This window comes from Panthera leo, chromosome A2 (assembly GCF_018350215.1).
Source record: "Panthera leo isolate Ple1 chromosome A2, P.leo_Ple1_pat1.1, whole genome shotgun sequence".
Classification (NCBI taxonomy): domain Eukaryota; kingdom Metazoa; phylum Chordata; class Mammalia; order Carnivora; family Felidae; genus Panthera; species Panthera leo.
In genome coordinates, this window is record NC_056680.1 from 97,472,678 (window position 1) to 97,495,840 (window position 23,163).

Consider the following 23,163-nt stretch of genomic DNA (forward strand, 5'->3'; position numbering starts at 1 on the left):
GAGCACTCGATAAACACTTGCAGAGAGGCGGATGATGAAACTGCCATAGTAAAATGCTTCAGGTGAGAGATTTATACGCAAAAAACAATTACATTTTTAAAACTAGTTAGGCAAGGGTGTTATTAAATTTAAATTCCAATTACCCTATGCAAAAATTTCTGAAGGAGCCTCTTTCTTCTTTGTTAAATGGAAAACAGAGCTACAGGGAAGGTGAGTCCCCTCTTTCTGAAACAGTACCGTGATACAGAGGCTGCCTGGACAGTATTTATGCTCCTACTTATCATGAGGTGCATTTTTGGAAGAATGATAGGAAGTTCCATGCATAAGTCCTAGACAGGGATCGAGAAATTAAAAATATGCATCAAGTTCAGACTTAAAAGAAGCAGTAGGCTAAGGCAAGCTGAGCTGGGATGATACACATGATTCTCTTTTGGCCACATTATCAACTGGCTGTATCTTCGGGAAGTAGGAGCGATGCACTTCCAGTTTGTACCCCTCCAGTTCTGTGGAGCCATTAGCCCACAGCTAGCACTACCCCTGTGAAAGCACATTGTATCAGTCCCATACAAAGCACACAGACTTCATTTAAACCAGGCCACTCCTCCTTGGCAGGACAACTATTAGTATTTGGATGATGAGTCATCTGAAATGGAAGGTGACAGGAGGAAAAACAGTGAGGTTTGTCTTCTACTCCCAAGATGGCCCTGAAGAGCATCTCCCCTGTAATCCAGTGTTTTATCATTTCTCAAGGGAATCCTCACAGAGCACTGATTATTATGAGCGCCAATGACTTTCCCTGCTCTACAAGGAAGCTACACACGCACATATTTATGTATGCGTATATGTACATGTATTTTATCTCTTCTCAAGGCTGAGAAGGACCATCGTGGGGAATATACGGAAATGCCAGAGATAAATCGGAGAATGAACAAAGGGACTGAGTACCTTGGAAGAAGTTCATGTTTGATAGTTTTTAGGTGCAAAAGAGAATTTTCTTCTTCTTCAAATTTAAAAATTTCCACTGTATTCTTAAATTCTGGGTGGTTTACAACAAAGAGATAAACTGTGTCATCTAAAGAATTGAAAGAACAGAGTTAATTTACAAGACATAACCATAGGACCTCTGGGCAGACACTGACATTTAAATACCACAGGCGAGGAAAGGTTGAATGTATAAACTGTTAGACGACCTAACATCATTCTTCTTCCCCTTCTTTCCCATCACTGTCTGGCTGGTGTTATTTCTGATCGTTGGTCCCCTGACCTTTAAGAAAGAGTGTTTCCCACTCCATATACAGAATTCATGAATAATCTGTTTATAGTTGAATTCAGAAATATAGCTCTCTTTTAATGCAATAATCATAGGTCTGTGAAAAAGGTTATGAAATCTAAACATTCTCTCAGGTGTTAACTGTTAGAAATTTCAAATGTAGCCTAAGTTGCTGCTAGCTGGAGAGGCAAATGATCAACTTATTTGTATGAAGAATACAGAAATAATTCATGAGTTAATTGTTCTTCTCTTACTATAGAAATGATCCAAATCTATGTTCCACAGTCATTTGCAAACCATGATAAGTTTCTTAATGTGGGTAGCTCATCAGCTCTTACCGCGGTCTATGAAAGTGCTGATACCATGTGGATTAAACGAAGCCAAATTGAACCCACGGCTGATTCTTAATTCCAGTGCCCTCGGGTTTTCTTCTTTTAGATCCATCATTAGTATCCCTCCAGGCTTATCTGGGGAAAAGCTGTGGAGTCCTGGACATTTTAAACCCTTTTCAAAACAGAGGAAAAAGTTAAATATAGAGGCTTAAGTGTGTTTATGGGCTAAAATGGGCAGTATAAATAAAAGATAAATAGATCCTTTGATTAAAGGTGGTGGTATTAAAGCTACAAATGGCAAGAAAGCAGAGAGGAGACAATAGGAAAAATAGGAATTGGGGGCTGGTGAGCTGCAAGACGAACAAGAAATGATTTTTCTGAGTTGAGGCACAAGACCAGGGGTATAGTCTCTTACGTGGATAACCACGAAGTTGGTGGCCCGGAAGATACCAGGCAGAGTTGAGGATGGGAGAAGTGAAAGTTTACATATGGACTGAAGTGTTGGTGAATGGCTGCAGTCAAGACTCCCCTCCTTGTCTCACACCCCAGATCCAATCTGTCAGGAAATCCTGTTGACTTTACCTTGAAAATATATCCCTTCGTAAAGATGTGAACATTCCTCCTGACCTTTTCCGTGACTGCTTTGGCCCAAACCACCACCGCAATTGTGGCAACAGTCTCACAACTGCCCTTTCTGCTTTTTTCTGGCTTTTCCCTATGGAAGACTGGTCTCCCATCAGCATCCAAATTATGCCGAGGATGTCATGCCTCTGACCAAAACTCCATCTCACTCAGATTAAAAAGTGGACGTTCTTATGATTTACTAAAGACCCTGTATGATCTGCCCTGCTCACCCTCCTACACCTTCCTCTACCGCAAACACTCTAGGTCTCTGCTCCCATCTCCTATTGGCCACACTGGCTTCCCTGATGGTCTTTGAACAAACCAGGCACATTCTCACCTCAGGGCCTTTATATCCATTGCTCCCTCTGCCTAGGAACGCTACCCCCCACCCCCCTAGATACCTAAGGCTCCTAGATTCTTTATCTCTGTTGTCAAAGGTCACTTATTGCCATTTGACATAGATACATTTTCACACGTACATAAATGGCAGCCTGACCACACCCTCAGCAAGGCTGTCCCTCTCCACTGCCCCACCTTCCTTTATTTCTTGTAAAAGTACTACTACATCTGACACATATTCATTCTCTCCCCATTGGAACATGAGCCAGGACTTTGCCTCCTTTGTTTGCTGCTAGATCCCAGGGCCTGGAGCAGTGCCTGGCAGGTAGTTTGTCCTTTTCCCACTGATTGCAACTATCGCCTTTATCATGTACTAGACCCCTGTTTATATATTGATCTGTCTGGGGACTCATGCCTTTTCCTGTACCAATATACCACTTTTTAATCTCTATAGCTTTGTTTATAACATACATATATACATGACTATATATATATATATATATATATATATGTATATATATATAGCTCATTTATTTTCCTGTATAAAATTTGGAAATTAAGTTGCTATTCTGAATGGAACATTATTTTTATTTTTATGACTATTGCATTTTCTATTTGTTTTTCCCTAGTGCATGAGAAGGCGAGGAATTTTACATGTTCATTCTGAATAGTCTGATCCAACCATTTCATTGAACTCTCTCTCCCCTTAGGTCAAACAGTCTGTTAGTTGAATCTCTTGGATTGTTTAAAAAGCAGGTAATGACAATGTCTGAAAATTATGGCAGTTTTGACTTTTTTTTCTACTTCCTATTTTTTTCTTGTTTTATTGGGTTATTAAGAATTCTAGTAGAGGGGTGCCTGGGTGGCTCAGTCAGTTAAAGCATCTGCTCTTGATTTCAGCTCAGGTCATGATCTCACAGTTTGTGAGTTCAAGCCCCATGGGCTCTGTGCTGACAGCACAGAACCTGCTTGGGATTCTCTCTGTCTGGTTCTACCTCACTTACGTATGCTCTCTTTCCAGATAAGCAAATAAACTTAAAAAAAATTGTTTCAAATTAAAAAAAATAATAAAAAGAGCTCTAGTAGATTACTGATGGTCACGGTATTTGGAGGTGCTGTGTCCCTTTTTTAAACATTTATGGGAAGGTAGCACCAGTGGTAATGTTACACCACTGAGAATGATGTTTGCTGTAGGTTTCAGAGAAATTATCTTCTATGTCTAGTTTTCTGGGATCCTTCAAGCAGTAATGAACTGTTGCATTTTTATTCAGTGTTTTCTGGGGACCCACTGAAATGACCTAGGTCTTTTCTCTTTCAAATCTTTTCAGTCATATTTTATGCAAGTTTAAAAGAGTGTACAAAAATTAAGTCTCACTTTGTGTACAAAATTGAACATAACAGGAATTCTCCCCAATTAAAAAAAAAAAATCTATCAAAATGCTCTAACTTCAAGGCTGGCAGGCTCAGCAAGCAGAAAACTGGAATTGTACTATTGCTACATGGGAGTGCCACTTCTATTTTGGAGCACTGTCCCATAAACAAGAGTATGATTTCAATGCACAGAAAGCAGGGATGGTGATAACTATTCATGATTATTTTAATATTGCCCATCATATAAATCTGTTTTTTTCCTCTTTTTAAAAGTTTTACTTATTTTTACTTGCAGCAAAATATACGTACCAAAATTGATCACCTTCACCATTTTAAGTGTAGAGTTCAATAGTGTTAAGTGCATTCACATTGTCATTTAAATCTTTTTTGTATTCTATTCTGTGTCATACAATTCTTCCGTAAGGGTGATGTGGGGCTGGAGGTAACCCTCAAACCCACAGCTGTGCAAAGTGTGGAAGAGGATGGGTTACATGGGCTAACATGCTTGGAGGAAGAACAAACAGCTGCCATGAGGTACACATTACTCGTTACTCATTTAGAAAGAAGTGCATTCTGGGAAATAGTAGAGACAATGCTGAGTAATTTAAAAAACAGCAGTAAAGTGGGATTATTTCTAAATTTGAAAAAAAGAAAAGACAGTCATATCACCAAGGAAGGACAAAAAAGCTGAAGAAATTCTGTTGACATGCCTACAAGATCCTTATGACTATTCTAAGCCCCTTAGTGAAAATGGCTATAGATTTATGTGCTTGGAGACCTCACTCCTCCTAATTCAGATTTATTCCTATGGGGGCTGAGATCTTGAAACAGGTGAGTTCTGGATTACACAAATCTCTGAGAACACGTCCTTTGCAAAACAAAAAACAAAAAACAAAAAACCAACACCAACAACAAACACAAAAAAAACAAAAACCAAAAAGAAACACATACACACACACACACGCACACATACACCTCAGTGCTTTCTACTTTCCTCAGGATTTTTGCGCCTGTAGTTATGAATAATTTTGATGAGGAATCCCAGTGTTTTCTCCTAAGCCTATAGACATATGTGCAAGCATGTGCTTCCAAACAAACAACCCAGAGACCTACTAGAAATATCATTTTACTCATTCTGTGTAGGTAATTAAATAAAACTTGTCTTTTGAAACTGTATTTTTTAAATTTCATATAAATATTAGTGTGTCTGCCAAAGCCTACAATGTTTCTTTTTTCCCCTCAGTGGTAACAACCAACTGTTCAGTCTTTCACCTAAAAACTATCAGGAACCTGAAGAGTGTTCTAACCCTCATTCTCCTCTAAGCCAAGTTCTCTCAGCTTTCCCATACCTCTCACAACTGTTTTATTAGTGCTGTGACTCTTCAAAAGTCCCTCTATGGTTTCCACATCAGAGTCTCAGAGCCTGAAAACGAAGGATGCTGAGAGGGAACAGAATCATTACAGGCTGCCTTCAAATTCTGATACGTCTTGGGGCACCTGGGTGGCTCAGTCGGTTAAGCATCTGACTTCAGCTCAGGTCATGATCTCGCACTTTGTGGGTTCAAGCCCCACGTCGGGCTCTGTGCTGACAGTTCAGAGACTGGAGCCTACTTGGGATTCTGTGTCTCCCTCTCTCTCTGCCCCTCCTCTGCTTGAACTCTGTCTCTCTCTCTTTCTCTCTCTCTCAAAAATAGACAAACATTAAAAAAAATTGTTTTTAATCTGATACATCTTTCTCAAGAAAAACCAAACCCACAAAAATGCCACAGACAGTCACTGGCACCCAAGCCAGGGAAGAAGGGTGATCAGAACTTCCTCATCTCCCACTTACAAAGTTTTCCAGTTAGAGGCTACTGGTGAAGGTCAGAACACAGTCAATTTTAAAGACTTTCTACTGTATACCAAGAAACGTGACTATTTTTCATCTTCTAGTAATGAAGGCAAAAGTGAAGGTTATAAATAAACTCAGTTGATTATTTTCCACTTATGACAGGCTATTCAGTGGGAAAAAGAAAGAAACTAGAAAAAGAAAAAAAGCCTTCGTCTGGGAAAGTTGGTATAGTGTTTGAAAATAAACAATAACAGCAAGAGTATAAGCTTAAAATGGAGGATCTAATGGAAAAAAAGATAGATGCTTTATTCATTTATTTTATTTATTTATTTTTAATGTTTATTTATTTTTGAGAGAGAGACAGACAGAGCATGAGCAGGGGAGGGACACAGAGAGAGAGGGAGACACAGAATCCAAAGCAGCTCCAGGCGCTGAGCTGTCAGCACAGAGCCCGACGTGGGGCTGGAACTCACAGACTGTGATATCATGACCTCAGCTGAAGTCAGATGCTTAACTGACTGAGCCACCCAGGCGCCCTGATGGGTGCTATATTTAAAAGAACATAATGTAGTATGGAATATCCATAATAATGCCCAAAATATCCTTTTTAATAACAAACTTCTGAAACACAGATTGCATTGGAATATTTTAGTGCAATGCAGTAGGCACGTAAAGAGCAGTTCATCAACTGGCAAAGACTTGTTTATCTCTACATTTAGATAGGCTTGAAGACATTTTCCCAAACCTCGTTTACATGGTCTTTTTTGTTCAAAACATAGTTTTGAAAGTGAGGAATTAAAAAAACAAGTTCCTGTCCTGTAGGCCTCGTCAAACTCTCTTGGACATTCTCCACTGAGACTGGGGAAAGAAGGAGATACTCACCACACTAAAGAAAGCCAGACCATTGGGAAGTATGTCAATATCATCTGCGCCAGCCTCTGGAAGTCCAAGAAAACAGATAAACGTTATGTTCAAATTCCATTATTTGTTAGATACAGCACAATAGGGACTTTCTTTACTTTACCAGTGCCTGAATTTTTAGGAATAGTTCCAATTTTTTCTGAGGAAGCACTCTCTTTAATACACATCCATCGAAATCCCTTCCTGCAGTGAACCTCTAACTTTAAATGTTAGATATTTTATGTTTACTCAAATCAAAGTCAAGTAATCACCACACTTCCAGATATAATACAGAAAAAGCTGACATCTGTACACCCTTATGATAAACATCCAGATGTCTGTACAAAAGTAATTGACATCTGGGGAATATTACTTTCAGAGTGAAGGGCTCATAGTCATTTAACCATGCAAATATCCTTGTCCCTTTCTCTGCTCATTCAATCTGAAGCAAACACAGACATTTCTCTCATTAACAGAGATAAAGCACCTGGGATTATATATTCCCTCTTTTAAAAACAATGTCTGCTTGTTCTCATAAGCAAAGAAAGCTTTCCATTTAATCTTTAAATTTAGGCTTTAAACTACAGAAAACAACTAGCAAAAGAAAATTAATGAAAAATACCATGCACCTAAGCCAGCTGAATCTTCTAATGGTTGTCTCTGAGCAGGCTACAATTACTATTGATTGTTTATTGATTGTCTTCAGTGCACTCCACACAGCACAGCAAATAATTAGACATAAGACCTTCCCAGTGGTCTCACTGTGTAAATTCTGCAGACAGATAATAGACCCAAACACAAGAAAAGAGGAATAAAAATGGCTTAGATTAAGCCAAATCATGACACATTCTTTGAGTCCACAAAATCCAATCTTCCCCTTTAAGACCTCTCCAAAGGATTTCTCCAAGATTATTTCTAGGTTGTCAAAAACAAACAGCATCTATGCAGCCATTTTGGTTTTGATTCATGAGTTTGCATTTGGTTGGTTGCCTCCAGTGTTGCCGGCTCTATCACAGTGGAGAAAAGCAAAAGAAAATACAAATGCCAAGAACTTCACTTTGTAAAGAAGACTGCAATCGTGAATACATGCAATGCCTGTTCCTTGGCAAGAAGATATATGTGTGAGTGTGTGTGTGTGTGTATATACACACATATATACATATATATGCATACACACACACACATACACATGCTTTAAGCATGGAATGATGGAGGAGTTCTTAGCCTGGTCTGTGGATTCCTAAGGAGCCACAAATGGGTTCCAGAATCTATGAACTGGTTGAAATTCTATGCAATGCAAAATGGCACCTGGATGTATGGCTGAGAAATCCTATGAAAAGGATCATCCTTGGCTTTCAGCAGGTTGAACAAAAGGTCTTTAATAGCCCCAAAAAGTTAAGAATCACTAGACTCTAATCCCAGGGTTCTCAACTGGTAATGAGCAGGGACCAGGGGACTCTACGCCACATGTATGTATATGTAAACACAAACATACACACACACTCACATGCACATGTCAGTCCAAGTTTTGCCTTCTAGACCCATTTAGTAGGAAGTCAATTAAATAAAATTTGTTGTGGGGTGCCTGGGTGGCTCAGTTGGATAAGCATCTGACTTCGGCTCAGGTCTCACAGTTTGTGGGTTTGAGCCCCACGTTGGGCTCTGTGCTGACAGCTCAGAGTCTGAAGCCTGCTTTGGATTCTGTGTCTCCTGCTCTCTCTCTCTCTCTCTCTCTCTCTCTCTCTCTCTGCTCCTCTCTCTCAAAAATAAGTAAACATTAAAAATTTTTTGAAATAATTAAATACATAAATAAATAAATAAATAAATAAATAAATAAATAAAATTTGTTGTTCTTGAAAAATTACTTGAAACAATTTAATTTCAACATATACATGCTTATGCACATAGAACAAGAAAGGATAGACAGAAAAAATTAACAATGGTTCTTTAGGTGGTAGGATTATGAATGATTTTCATTTCTTCTTTATACTCTTCTTTGTTTAAAATTTTCTACAAATAATAGTATCGTTTTAGTAATCAAGAAAAGAACAATGTTTGTGAAAGGTATTTTCATTTCAACTACATCATAACTTCTTTGTGCAATCCCATCACTTAATTCCAAGAAAAAAATAGTAAGTCTTATCTGTAGCTTTCTTTAGAATAGTTTCCAGATCTACTCCCTCCATCTTCATTTCTATATCCATTACTACAACAGGATTTTATCATTTCCTATCACCTCTTGGGTGTGATTACTGCAAGCATAGTCAATACTGGAGAAATGTTTTTCTCCTCTAATTCAGTAATAGCAGTAGTACTAGTACTAATAATAATAGCTACTAGATATTGTGTTTACCAAGGGCCAGACTCCTCGCAAGTACATTACATACATTATTTCACACGATTTCTATATCCCTAGGAAGCAATATTATAATCTCTTTCTTTAGAGTAAAGAATACAGAGCCTTTGAATAGTTAAGCAAATTGTTCAAGGTCACAAACTGGGAAGCTGGGACTCAAGTCTTTTCCTTCTGACTTAAAAGCACACAGAAAAGAAAATACAACGTAGCAGTGAAGGGATTTTCTATGTCAGAACCATCCCCTGGTTCCTCTCTAAAGACACTTTACTTTGTAAATTTGACTGTGGTCAATTCCACATGTTAGCTTTTTCCCAAAACGTTTTGCTTCCATTCCTCCTACCAAGATCTTCCCCAATCCATATTCGGTACTTTTTGTTAAAACCCCTTTCAAAACCCTCTTGCTCTAGAAAGTCTTCTAGCTTACTTGGCACATCAGGTTTTGATCTATTTTTTATTATATCTTTGGTAATTATCTGTGTCAGAGATGGCTAACTGCTCCCCAGTATCCATATTCCCCATCTTCCTTTTCAGCTACAGGCACATGGCAACCCAGCTAAGGACATTTTCTACCCTTTCTTGAGATACTTGTGGCCATTTGCCTAGGTTCAGGTTAACAGGATGCGAGAGTACAATATGCATGCAATATCTGGGTAAAATAAGCTAAAAATAATATCCACATAAATTTTCTTTCTACCTCTTCATGTTGGGAAATGGCAACAGTTGGAGTTGGAGTCTCCAGTTGGGAGACTCAGAGGGAGAAAGCAGCAATATGTTGAAAAGACTTGTGTTGCTTCATCAACCTTTGCCCCAGATTAGCCACATGGAGCACAACCATCTAATCACCCTAGGCCATTTGCTTATCTTTGGATTGGACTGCCATGTAAAAGGGAATAAATTTCTCTCTCCTCTCCTCTAGGTGTAACTTTATAACACCAAATCAGCCCTTGCCATTCCCAATAGAGTATCCAATATGTAACGGAACTATTTTTCTCCACTTTTTTGGTTCACTGGTGAGGGAGGTATGTGTGTTAGTCACTCTGGGAAAAGATACTATATTGCAAAGATAATTTGCAAACGTCTCTGAGTCTTGGGTCCTTATCTATTATATATAGAAGAGAAAAAAGAAAAAAAATCTATTATCTCACAGTAGTGTACATTTTGTTTTCCTTTCATAGTAGACTATAAAGTAAATGATCACAAGGGCTACCAACTTTAATGCTTTTTTTTCTTTTAAATCTCCCCAGCAGCATTTATTGTAAAGGTCCTGATTGCCAAGTGTATAAAACCACTAATTAACTCAAGAGAGACAATCCATTCAAAATTTTCTTTTAGTCCAGGACTCTGAATGCCCGCATTTTCAAAGACATTTAGAAAATGTTTTAAGCTTTTAAGTCTCTATAAATAGACTTAACTAGAGCCTGTCATTATAATTTTTTACTATTTAGATGTTGATATTAGGCCAAATCATGGGTGTGTAAGAGCCTGGTTTCTGTCCGTAAGATACAATCTGAAGGAAAACCAAAAAATAGGATAGTGAGCTTACTTGGTGCCCCCGCAGAAGGCACACATCTGGTATGGCACGTGGTAGGTGATTATTATTTATTAAAACAGAAAGACATGAGATGGTATGTATAGAGCACCCAAGAGTTGCGAAGAGTTCATTTCTAGTCACGGTGAATGCAGCACCATAGTGTGTGTGGGTGTGGGTGCTGATGGGGATGGAAGTGTAGGGAAAGAGGTCTTACCTCTTGGAGGGATAGCTGGCTTCAAGTGTGTGGCTACTACTGTTTCCCAAAGTGGAAACTGACAAAGAGAACCTTTCAACCCTTGTTGCCTACCATAAGAAGTTGCTTTTGCCTGTATGGGCATGTATATGCCCAGCACACTGTTATTCCCTATAATCAAAGACCACTGAATAAGTGACTGTTGTTAAAAACATGTAACTACATGCTATTGTTAACCACTATGCATCACCAACATAGCATTCAACAAATGTTCATACAGTGTGTGCTAACCACAGAAGCAAAAACAAAAACAAAAAAAACAAAAACAAAAACAAAAAAAATAGAAAGAAAAAAAGCACAATTCTAATTAGATCTAAAAATGTATCCCAAATGTGCTTCTAATCACTCATCGTCTTCGCTCTGTTGCCTTTTGAAGTGCCTCAGAGGCATTAAACACTTCACAAGAAGGGCCATAGGTGACATATTTCCTCATTCTTTCCAATTCCAGACAGCAGCTCACACACATCACAACATAAAGGTCACAAACACAGACAGACGCCTGTTCAGAATACAAATGTCTTTCGGCTTGTTTTTCTCTGAGGAGCCCTCCATCCCAGTGAGTTGTAACAGCAATACACTTGGCAGTTCATCCTGGAATGTGTCTGGCTGTGCCCTATTGTCTACTCTGGGACTTGAATTCACAGAAGGTGGGCTCCACAGGGCCAAGGGCTGTTTAATAATTTGACAATTATTAACTCAGTAGCAGGAGTAACCTTCGAGATCACTGACTCACCCTCCCAACCTTGTACAACATCCCTCACAGATGCCATCTGGCTTTTGCTTGGTGGCCATTCTGAAGGGGCTCTTCATGAATGCAGCCAGAAGGCAGGATGCAGTTGCTGAGTTTCTTGGGACTCCAGACAACCTTATTTCTAGAACTGTCTGCATTATCCAGCACAGATCTTGCCCGTGTGGTATTTGATACTGAGTTTGTATCTTCCTGCTAAGTGTGTGGGCAGCGGTAAGGGCAACAAAGAGGAGAAGCCCCAGGAGCAAGAAGTCACGGAGTCCAGGCAAGGGAGATAGAACTAGGAAGGTGGACTAAAGCAACAATGGAAAATAGGACACAGGGCACATAAAAAACAGATGCGGAAAGGGAAGGCGAATAACACAACTGGAAAGAAACTTTGACGTACAGAAGGCTGCTCTGAAAACTGATAGGTTTCATGAAAATGAAGCCTTCTTGTGTCTGATCCAGAAAAGGATCACTACTTTGTTTTTGTTCAAAGAGCACTGTGAACTCTGCCTGTAGTGAATGTGGTTATAGATATGAAGTACTTTATTAGCAATGCCAATCCAGGGCAATTTAGCAATGACTATCAAAACTTAAAACACGTCTGCTCCCTGAACAACAATCTCACCGTCAACAAGTCATCCTACAGACATACAAGAGCTACATGTACAATGATGTTCACTGATTTGTTTGTGGTTGCAAAAAACTGCAACCATCCAAATGTGCATCAAGAAGGAAATGATTAAATAAACCACGGTATGTGCAAACAGTAAAAAGAAGGAGGTAGGTCTACATGAGTTGATGTGGAAAGCTGTTCACCTTCCACTGAGAACAAAGCAGGTTGCAGAATATAATCTTATATTAAGATGCCATTTGTGAAATATGCATGTATTTGTTTGCATTTGAGTTGGAAGTATCAGGAAAGATAAGGAAAACTTTATCTCTGGAGTTATTTCTGTGTGCGGTGGAGATTTTGTTGAGAGATTTTCATTTTCCATTTTGTAACTTCTCTTTTTTCTGACACCTTCACTAGCTGACCTCTAGGCTGACAGAGCACAGATTCCAGGGGCCACACACAGTGAAGAATATAAACTTTATAAAACTTGTTCAGAAAAGTCACTAAACAAGCAAGAAATCAAGCAACAAACATAGGATTACACAAATAATTAACAAATTGCAGTGAGAGTGGGGGACAAAAGAAATACAGGTGCATGAGATTTAAAAAAAAAAAAAGACTGACCAAAGAGGTTTTCATTGACTTAATGTGATTTTTCCTCTGATGAACGCTAGTGGTGTGCCAAAACACTGCTAGTGAGTTTTTTCGTGTTTTTGGCCAAACAATGTAAGGAGTACAACAAGCATTTTCTCATACTCACCGATTCCTTTAATGAGGTGGCAGTTTGGAAGGTCTACGGATTCTACTACTCTGGAGGCTTTAAGTCGATTCCTGTTTAAAAAAAAAAAAATCTATCTGTTTATGTATTCCTTGCTTTGTTGCAGACAGGGTTTAAAGAGGCTTACAGCAATACATAAAACATAGCATAAATCTAAAGCAGATGAAAGAGAAGATAGAAAAACAAGGGTAGGAACATTAAAGAGCACCAGAAATGAAGTTAAAATAAAAATGCGTATCACAAAGTTGTATGTGTGAATGTGGATCATAAAAGAAAGCCAATAACTCAACAAATAAAACTTGTAATGCAAGTTCCTGTGCAAATATAAACACAGCACCAGGTCACATTCCACACAGCTCTGGTGTTGTGGGAAGAGCTCCAGATGTGGAGCCAGCAGCCCTGTCTTCCTACCGAGGGCCCGGAGGAGCCGGAAAATGCTCGGACCCTCTGCAAAGTGACACGGTGCCTGACAGGAGGCCAAGAGAAGATGGGTTTTCCAGAGCCAGGCACACAGAAGATACCCTACAAGCAGCTGTCAAGAACTGGGTCGAGGAGATCCCATCCCCGCACAGTGTTCATTAGGTGAGAGCTTCTGAGAACATCAATTACCTCAGCAAAACTACTTGCTGTTGCTGTTTGGCAAAAAATAAAGTGAAGAAATCATGAGAAAATGGCAAACTGTAATGAACGGTCCCCCCTCTACCAGAGAAGGCCACAAAGCAGTTTGGGCAAACAGGTGTGGGAGTTCTTCTTTTGAAGCCACATGCTATATAGGCTTTTTGCCTTCTCTTTGCTCACTCTCTCCCCTTCTCTTTCTGTTCTCTACAGTCACAAATGTTAAGAGTGCTTGCAGGGTGATTGACATTTTTCAAAGTGGTCACATATATCACACATTTAAGAGACGACAATGGTAAGTTGCTGCTTGTCCCTCTTCCATTCATACCCTTGACAGCGTCTCACTTCTAGACACCAAATATGGGGAGGTCTACTGATCTCAGCAACATGGTAGAAAGTTGAGGCCTACCTAACTCAGAATTACCAACAGGTGGTAGCAACCATATATTTTGGCAACTCATATCATATATAGTGTTTCTAATTAAAATGTTCATCAGTCTGTTATTTTGAATCATGTAACTCAAATAGTATCCAAATTTCTTGAAACAATATAGCAATAAGGCTATAAAAATTAAAGTGAATCAAATATAAATAAAATAGAAAATTAAAATTAAAAGTAACTAAAGTAAACATATAAAATATGTAGGTGTAATGAAAGTTAAACATAAAATACAATGTTAACGCAAAGCAAGACAAAATACAATAAATCTCACATTTACAAGTCCCCGGAGGGATAAAATTTTTCATTTTTTATTTAATTTTATGTTTTTTGAAGTTTATCTATTTTGAGAGACAGAGAGACAGTGAGAGCAAGAATAGGGGAGAGAACAAGGGAGAGAGAGAATCTGTCAGCGCAGAGCCCCAGGAGGGGCTCAATCCTAGGAACCATGCCATTATGACCTGAGCCGAAATCGAGTCAGAAGCCTAACCGACTGAGACACCCAGGCCCCCCATCCCTGGAGTGATTTAAAGAGAAAATATGTATACTTAGCCTAATATAGTAGAGTGGCGGTAATACGAGTGATAATGGGAATGCCACTGCTGATAGCCATGGGTGGTAAAAGAAAATCAATAATAAAAACAGTTAAAACTCACTGAGTCCGCCACTGTTCTATGTGATTTACTTGAATGACTTCATTGAATTGTTACAACAATCCTAAGAAGTAGGTACACTTGTTCCTACTTAGGAATGAGGGAAGTGACTCAAGAGGTGAAGCAACTTTGCTGAGGTTTGACACCTGCTGGGAAGAACCTTCCAAGGCAGTGCTCTAACCCACTCTGGTATTTTTCTCAGAAAGGAAGGAAGAGATCTGTGCTTCTGCCTTAGCAGCAAGACTGCCTGACCATCAGCAGGTTAATCTCTATGGACATCAGTCTTCTTTATGTGTAAAACAAGGATGAGGTTAGATGACCTCTCAGGTTCAGTGGATACTGCATGACTCCAGAAACAGATGGAGATACGTCAGTAGGTCTCAGCTGTGGCTTCATCAACTTTCTGTGTCATGCATTGGCTTGGGTGTCAATTTTATACAACTTACTATTATGTCCCTTTAACTTTACAAAAAGAGGGAGAGGATTATCATCTACCTATTGCCAAGATAAACTATATGGATAAAATACAATTCAGATGTGTTTGAACAATTTAGGTCGGTTATATTTTTACAGACAACTTAGGTCTGCATAAATGACTGATGATTACCCACTGCTAATAGGGTAACCTTCATCAACTAGTTTAGCTGTACAATATCATCTCTAGAAATGCAGACTGCGAACTGTTAAAACTGAGTTACACAGGGGGCACCTGGGTGACTCAGTTGGTTAATTGGTTAAGCGGCGGACTTCGGCTCAGGTCATGATCTCACAGTTCATGAGTTCGAGCCCCGCATCGGGCTCTGTGCTGACCGCTCAGAGCCTGGAGCCTGCTTCAGTTTCTGTGCGTGTGTCTCTCTGTTCCTCCCCCATGCTCTCTCTCTCTCTCTCAAAAAAAAAAATGAATACACCTTAAATTAAAAAAACAAAACAAAACGGGAGTCACACAAGAGTTGTGCAGAACTTCTGGTTAATCAAATCATTTTTTCTTATCTTTCCTTTAGAAGAAAAGATAGGGTTTTGTTTCCAACCTTCGTGGCCATCAAGACTTTCACATCCTTTTTGTAGAATACTGCTAGGCTTTTTACCTGGTAGAACTACCAGTTCCCTACCCATTAGTGAACTTCTGCATTAAGGCTGGTAGGACCTATTAGCTAACAAACCTAAAGCCATTCTCAACCCCTTTCTTCCTTGCTCCTTTCCACTGCAGAGACAGACAAGCCAAATATTTGCTTTCCCAGCCCCCTCTGTATTTAGAGGCAATCATATGACCCAGGCTTTGGAGAAAGATATTTTTGTTCCTGATAGAAAATGCAGACATGGGGCGCCTGGGTGGCTCAGTCAGTTAAGCGGCCGACTTCGGCTCAGGTCATGATCTCACCGTCCGTGAGTTCGAGCCCCGCGTCGGGCTCTGTGCTGATCGCTCAGAGCCTGGAGCCTGTTTCAGATTCTGTGTCTCCCTCTCTCTCTGACCCTCCCCCGTTCATGCTCTGTCTCTCTCTGTCTCAAAAATAAATAAACGTTAAAAAAAATATTATAAAAAAAAAAAAAGAAAATGAAGACACAAGATGAGAGCTAACTGGCATCACCCCTTCTCCCTTCTTCATGATATGACCACACGTACAGTGCTTGAGACTATACCAACCATTCAGTATCCTTAACACGACAAGTATGAGGACATAAAGCCAACAGTGAAGGATTGAAGGACAAAACTAGAAGAATCTAATTTTTTTATATGACCACGGGCTTGATGGAAAAGCTATAGAATGACTTACCTACAAAGTTTTCATCATGTGAGAAAAATAAGCCTTTATTTATATATAATTAATTTGATGCATGTTATTTGCAACTGAAAACACTCCTGTTAACCAATTTAAGAAGTCTGGGGAGTATATATGAGAAAACTACACAAACCTCTTTGGACTAGGAGATCAGTCAGCTCAAATATATTTATACCAAATTAAAAATAAATAAATAGGGAAACCTGGGTAGCTCAGTCGGTTAAGCATCTGACTTTGGCTCAAGTCATGATCTCGTGGTCCATGAGTTCGAGCTCCATGTTGGGCTCTGTGCTGACAGCTCAGAGCCTGGACCCTGCTTTGGATTCTGTGTCTCCCTCTTTCTCTGCCCCTCCCCTGCTCTTACTCTGTCTCTCTCTCAAAAATAAACATTAAAAAAAATTTTTTAAGTAATATATTTTTAAAAATAATAAATAAGTAAACAAATAAATGGTACAAACACAAATAAGTGACATTTTTGCTACAGCCTATTTGCTCCCTAACACTTTATGTCCACAGCATCCTTGTGACTGAATTAGGTCAGGGATGGCTGTCTGCTGTCATGCAGCCATTGCCAATCAATCATAGCACTCTTTCCCTTTAACCCACAGCCAGCCTCAGACATAATGTTCTAGGCAACCGCTACTGCTCCAGGCTCCTTCTGCTTTTCTCACTTTCCTCTTCTTTTTCATTAAAATTTTGTTATTTTTCTTTTAGTTACAACTATACGATAGGTGTAGTGCAGCAAAGAATATACACGGTCTTCCTTCAACTGAGCCAGCAGTCATTTCCCAAATGACCCCTACCAGAAACAGGTACATCAAGGTTCTTCAGCAGGGGTCCAGTGGCCTTTATGGAGTCGTGGGTAAAATTCAGGGATCCATGAACATAAATGGGAAAACAATATATATCTTTATTTAAACCTAACTGAAAGTAAGTCTCCTTCAATGATGACTGCAGGCAAGAAGCCACAGAAGTTTCTACTAGCAGTACCTATGTCTCCCTGTCAATAACAGAAATCACAGACATTGTTACATCACATTTCAGTTGCTGTAGATATCTCAAAATACCATTTATACTCACTGCAACTTCAAAATATCTATTGCTACATATTCAACTACCTTTATATCTATGTAAGGCTTTAATTAAGAAGCCCACATTGTTGTATCATTAGATTTTTAAAATAAGCTGGTAACAGCATTTAAGTATTTAAATTAAGTATTTAGTATTTAAATACTTAAATAGTATTTAATTTTGTTTTACAGCCCTATGTATTGTATTTTATGCATTTAAAAACATGATGGACACCAAAGTGTCTTATCGGTTGATGAATGGATAAAGATGTGATAGATGCGATACACACACACACACACACACACACACACACTCACACATACACAATGGAACAGAATTCAGCCATACAAAAGAATGAAATCTTGCCATTTGTGGTGACCTGGATGGAGCTACAGACAATAATGCTACGCAAAATAAGTCAGAGAAAGACAAATACCATATGATTTCACTCATGTATGGAATTTAAGGAAAAAAAAAAAAATGAGCCAAGGGGAAAACAGAGAAAGACAAACCAAGAAACAGACTCTTAACTATGGAGAACAAACTGATTGTTACCAGGGGGGAGGTGGGTGTGGAGGGATCGGTGAAATAGGTGATGGGGATGAAGGAGGGAACTTGTGAAAAGCACAGGGTGATATATGGAAGTGTTGAATCACTATATTGTACACCTGAAACTAAAATAACACTGCAGGTTTACCAAACTGAATTAAAATAAAAACTAAAAAAAAAGAGGGGCACCACACACAAAAATTAAAAAATAAAATAAAAGCATAATGTTGAGAAGGAGTCAAGACTTTACCAGACTGCCAAACAGATCTATGGCCCAAAAGTCTAAGAACCCTGCCTGAACATTGTCATTACAGGTAACTTTCAATGAGCACTTACTACGTATTTGGCATTGTTTTAGCACTTTACAAGTACAAGAATGAACTTCATGTTTTCATAGCCCCACTATGGAGTGGGTAGTATTGATATCCCCATCCTACAGATTGGGACATTGAAGCACAGAAAGGTGAAATAAAAAGCCAAGGTCCCAGGTAAATAGTGGAGCTAAGGAATGAATTCAGGCCATCTAGGCCACAGAGCATGAACCCTTAACTAACAGTCATTACCATGAAATCAATTTCTATTTCTTTCACTTAGGAAAACAGCATTAGCCATCCAGAACAGGATGAGATAGGGGCAGTTAATTATTATATTGCCTCATCTTCAGCAAACTAGGAAAACAGTGTTACTACCTGGCATTACTTTGTTCCATATCTCATGGCCTTTGAATTTACAAACCACTGATGGGGCTTTATCTTCTAAGTACAGGCTTAAATATAGACAAACAGGGGCTTTATCTTTTGTATACAGACTTATAAAACCTCTTGGAATTTTCACCCCTTGAGTCCCCTTAATGCTGGTACTTAGTAACTAAGAATTTGTGATTAGGCATGTTAAGCTGGAAGTAAGTAATTTACTCCAAAGGCAGAAAAGCTAGGAAGCTGTGGGGAAGCAGGGGGCAAAAGAGAAGACCTAGTTTGGAGTTTACGTTCAGCACTTATTACCTGTTGAGCTACTAGTTGACTTCCTCCAGCCTCAGTTTTAACACGTATAATATAGGAAAGAAGACATATATGAAGACTGAATGGAGGCATAAATGTAAAAGGAATTTCTTTCCAAATGTCAGTAAATGTACATTTTGGTTTACTATAAAGAACTTTGACACAGTGATCAGCACACAGCAGTCACACAATAAATGATAAGGAGGATGGTAGTTTAAAAATAAAACCTGAACTTTCAGAAGAGTTCAAAAGCAGACTGGATAGCTTTTTGGTGCGGCTGTCATAAAATCTATCATGCAACAAGCGGAATATTCAGATGCTTGTTTGGGGATTCCTGCTCACGCATAGGTCTCTGATGTACTCAAGTCTCATGATTCATTCAAGTATGTGTACTTTGCAGCAGGTAGCAACTGGCCCAGGGAAATTTGTGTCTTTCTATTTTCCCCTTTATTGCTCAACTAGGGAGGAGTAGAAAAGTTGGTTGTAATATGCCATCCTCCCCTGGGAACTTTGGCCAGTTACAGTTCAGAAGGAAAGAGACAGCTTTGATTCCATTTATCCATCTGGGACATACTTATCCTAAAAAAAAAAAAAAAAAAAAAAAAAAAAAAAAAAAAAAAATTATTCGCTGTTTATCTGAAATTCAGGTTGAAATTTAAGTGGGCGCCCTGGGGGGAGAGAAATAACTTGAGTGCCAAAGCGCCATCTCTAAAAATAGAATAATGAAATAGCTGGTACCAGATGAGAGCAAAAAAACAAAAACAAAAACAAAAGCCTGTTTTTTGAAGAGCCTTTCCTTATGGGGAGGTAGGAACATGCTGCTTTTCAAACTAGACGCTAAGGGTCTGAAAGGAGAGATGCTATGCATTTGAGCACCCCACCTGTATCTGTCAAAAGCAGGCACAATCACAGGGTTGCCAAATAAAAGACAAGATGCCCAAATTTGAATTTCAAATAAAGAATGACATTTTAGTATAATCATGCCCCAATATTGCATAGGATCCGCTTATCCTACAAAATGGTTCGTCGGTTATCTAAAACTCAAATTTAACTGGGCATCCTGCGTTATTTTCTAAATCTAGTCACCTATCACATATCCTAACGTTCTCACATCAGCCGATTGAGGGCGTCAACTATCCGATGAAGTTACCACCCTAGAAAGTCACTGCTTGGTAAAATTTATTACAGTCAAATCTCTCTAAAGAAAAGATGCATTAAATTGTAAATTACCTGTAAGGTACATTCTATGTAAATAAGCTTCATTTACTTTTTCTTAGGTTTGCAACTATAACTCATTTAAAGGGACTTAAATTTAAAATTTTAAGATTGGTAAGAAGAAAAACCCATGATTTGGGAAAACTTCAGCTTGTGGAACACTGATGGCTTGAAGTTCAGGACAATTTAATGAGCTTGTGAATTTTAGTGGTACTACCTTTGAAACTGAGAGCTGGACAGAATGTACAAAACCATCCAATTCAAGAATGTTCTGCAGAGCAAGTTGGGGATTTATGTAACATGAAAATTCAGGCCAACATGTCCATTTCCTACCAGTAAGAATTCTTCCCTCTGTCACACACTTCCCCCAGCTTGCACCCCTTTATCAGCAAATAAAGCTCCAGCTATAGGTCAGTAGACACAGAAACCCTGGCATCACCTTTGACTTCCTCCCCCCCTATCACTGAGGCTCGGGTTTGGGCCCCTGTTCTGTTATTCTCTCCAAACCACTGCAATACCTTAACTAGTTTTCCCATATCTGCTTACTCTCTATTCTACTACTTCTCAGTTGTAACTGCATATTAGAATTATAAGGAGAATCTTTTAAAATAAACGCTCAGGGCGCCTGGGTGTCTCAGTCAGTGAAGCGTCTGCCTTCAGTTCAGGTCGTGATCTCGCAGTTTGTGAGCTGGAGCCCACTTCAGATCTATTTCCTTCTCTCTCTGCCCCTCCCTCACTCACATGCTCGTGTGCGCTCTCTCTCTCTCTCAAAAATAAATAAATATTAAAAATAATAATAAAATAAAATAAAATAAAATAAAATAAAGAACACTCATGCCTCGGCCCCACTCAGACCAACTGAATCAGAATTTTTGGGGGTGCAGCCCAGGCATCAGCCTCCCAGGAGATTCTAACATACAGCCAGGATTGAGAACTGCTCTCCTCCAATCCGTCCTTCCAGCTTTGTCTCTATGTAGCTCAACTAACTATGCTTTATAACACAGCAACTGATTAGGCTTTATATGGTTTAAACAGATTCCTGTTGAAACGCACACACGCACCAACATCAATAGTTCTCCTTTGCCTATCAAAGCAGGCCCCAATTTTTGAACTCCTAGTTAACCATCTCAAAACCTTTCCTACCCTGGACTCCTTAACTCCCCTCAAGTTGGTCTACTGCTAATCTCCAAACTTTCCCACCCGTTCCCCTTTGTTCATGCTTCGTTTTTCATCTGGGATGGCCTCCTTCATCCCCACATATGTTTCACCCATCCTTCAAGACCAATTTCAAATAGTCTCTTTCTCCTGAACTCCACCTTCAAGGGCTCCATCTTTCCTCCTTAAGCCTGCAGGGGTTGGTTTGTACCTGTCCTGGACACCCAAATTGATACATTTGTTTTACTTCTCTTCTCCCCTGTAATAGGGTGAACTTCTTAAAGGTGAGGACAGTGCCTGACTCCATTACAGGAGCCCAACACAGCACACCATACAGAATTGGTGCTCAGTATTTCTGGAATCCATCTGCACGAGGCTTATAAAATTTGAGTTGATAACTTATAAACTAGGATGTCTACCCATCCGTGATTTTCATTATAATTAAATTGGGACATGCACTAGGCTTGTGCTGTTTGACATTCTGGCTTCAGGGTTCCTCAGCGGAGATAAATAAGGAAGTGATGTAAGACCAGTCGCTGAATATCTCAAATATATTTGATGCACAGCGCCAAGATTAGAAAGATGAAAAGTTTCTCAAACTTAGGCAGGGGAGGGATGGTGCACAACTTTATTAAAGAAGGAGGCTGGTTTGGGCAACAAAGAGAAGCAGCACCAATGACTTGAAATAAATCTTTATAATGAAAGTTTCAGTGCATGAGTAATAGTTTTGCTTCCAAGTTTAAAGAGCTGGGTTTGCCTGGGAGTGCTTGCAAAGCACTCGCTGGGGCTCCTCAACTTCCCAGAAAGTCTCGAGATTCAGCCCAAACTGTGTTAGGTTTTGCTAGAAGCTGGGGTGGGGGTGGAGGTGTTTCACAAGCTGCGGATCTGAGAACAACCCGGAGTTTTCTGCCCGGCAGCTGGAGAATCCCTGCATGGCCTGCGCCCTCTCCCGCAGCCGGCGGCCACCCGGGCCTGGGGACCCGAGCGCGGGGGAAGCTCGGGGGGGCGTCCCACAGCCGGGCCGCGCGCCGGCGCCTCGGTGCGCGAGGGCCCACCTACCTGAGCGCCAGGAGCCTCTCGCCCAGGAGCGCCAGCGCTATCCCCAGCAAGCTCAGAGCCACCAACCTCCCCATGGCTCGGGAGCCGGCGCCGCCAAGCTCTCGCTGGACGGGGAGCACGGTGGGCGGTGCCCGCCTCCCCGCTCCGGCCGCGCTCCGCCCCGGCTCCGCCCTCGGCCCGGCCCTTGGCCTTTGTCACCACCCGCTTCCCCAGAAGCTTTCCCAGGATGCCCCAGTTTAGGTTGAGGGCGTGAAATTTGGAATTCCTTCGCCTCCTATCCCAAACAAACAACCCCAAGGACCTCAGGCAGCCCGCGTTCCTTTCTCATTTTCCTAGTCTTCAAAGACATTCCTTACTCCTTATCCCAGTAGGAAACTTCTAGGTAAAGTTTTAAAGATTCTTTTTCATTACAGGAAAAGATACAGAGTCCTGTCTTGTAAATAACCTCATGCTGGAATCACTATTCTTTATACCAGGGTGTAGACGGAAGGAAAGAGACATTCTGTTCCTGGTAATCCTTCATCTGGGCTCGAGGCCTGCAGACCTGAACACTTTTTGATCTCAGCTCAGTGTATGGGAAAACTGTTTTTTGCTTTCTTTTACTTTAAGAGCCATAACATGAAGAAAGAAAGAAAAACAAATGTAAAAGAGAAGCTTATTGGTTCAGATTGAGACAGACCGAGTATGCCTGAACTAA

The 23,163-nt window shown here is 40.0% G+C and overlaps 1 protein-coding gene across 1 annotated transcript in view; it reads right to left on the reverse strand.

Moving 5' to 3' along the window:
- PON2 (paraoxonase 2) overlaps positions 1 to 22,596 on the reverse strand; it is a 28,129-nt gene extending 5,533 nt beyond the window's left edge. The window contains exons 1-5 of the mRNA XM_042918174.1: positions 22,467 to 22,596; positions 12,917 to 12,987; positions 6,650 to 6,705; positions 1,609 to 1,774; positions 946 to 1,072 (exon numbers count right to left, since the gene is read on the reverse strand). Coding sequence (XP_042774108.1) covers positions 946 to 1,072; positions 1,609 to 1,774; positions 6,650 to 6,705; positions 12,917 to 12,987; positions 22,467 to 22,540 — 494 coding nt within the window. The 5' untranslated portion in view covers positions 22,541 to 22,596. The remainder of the gene's footprint in view (positions 1 to 945; positions 1,073 to 1,608; positions 1,775 to 6,649; positions 6,706 to 12,916; positions 12,988 to 22,466) is intronic.
- Between the last annotated feature and the right edge of the window lie 567 nt (positions 22,597 to 23,163).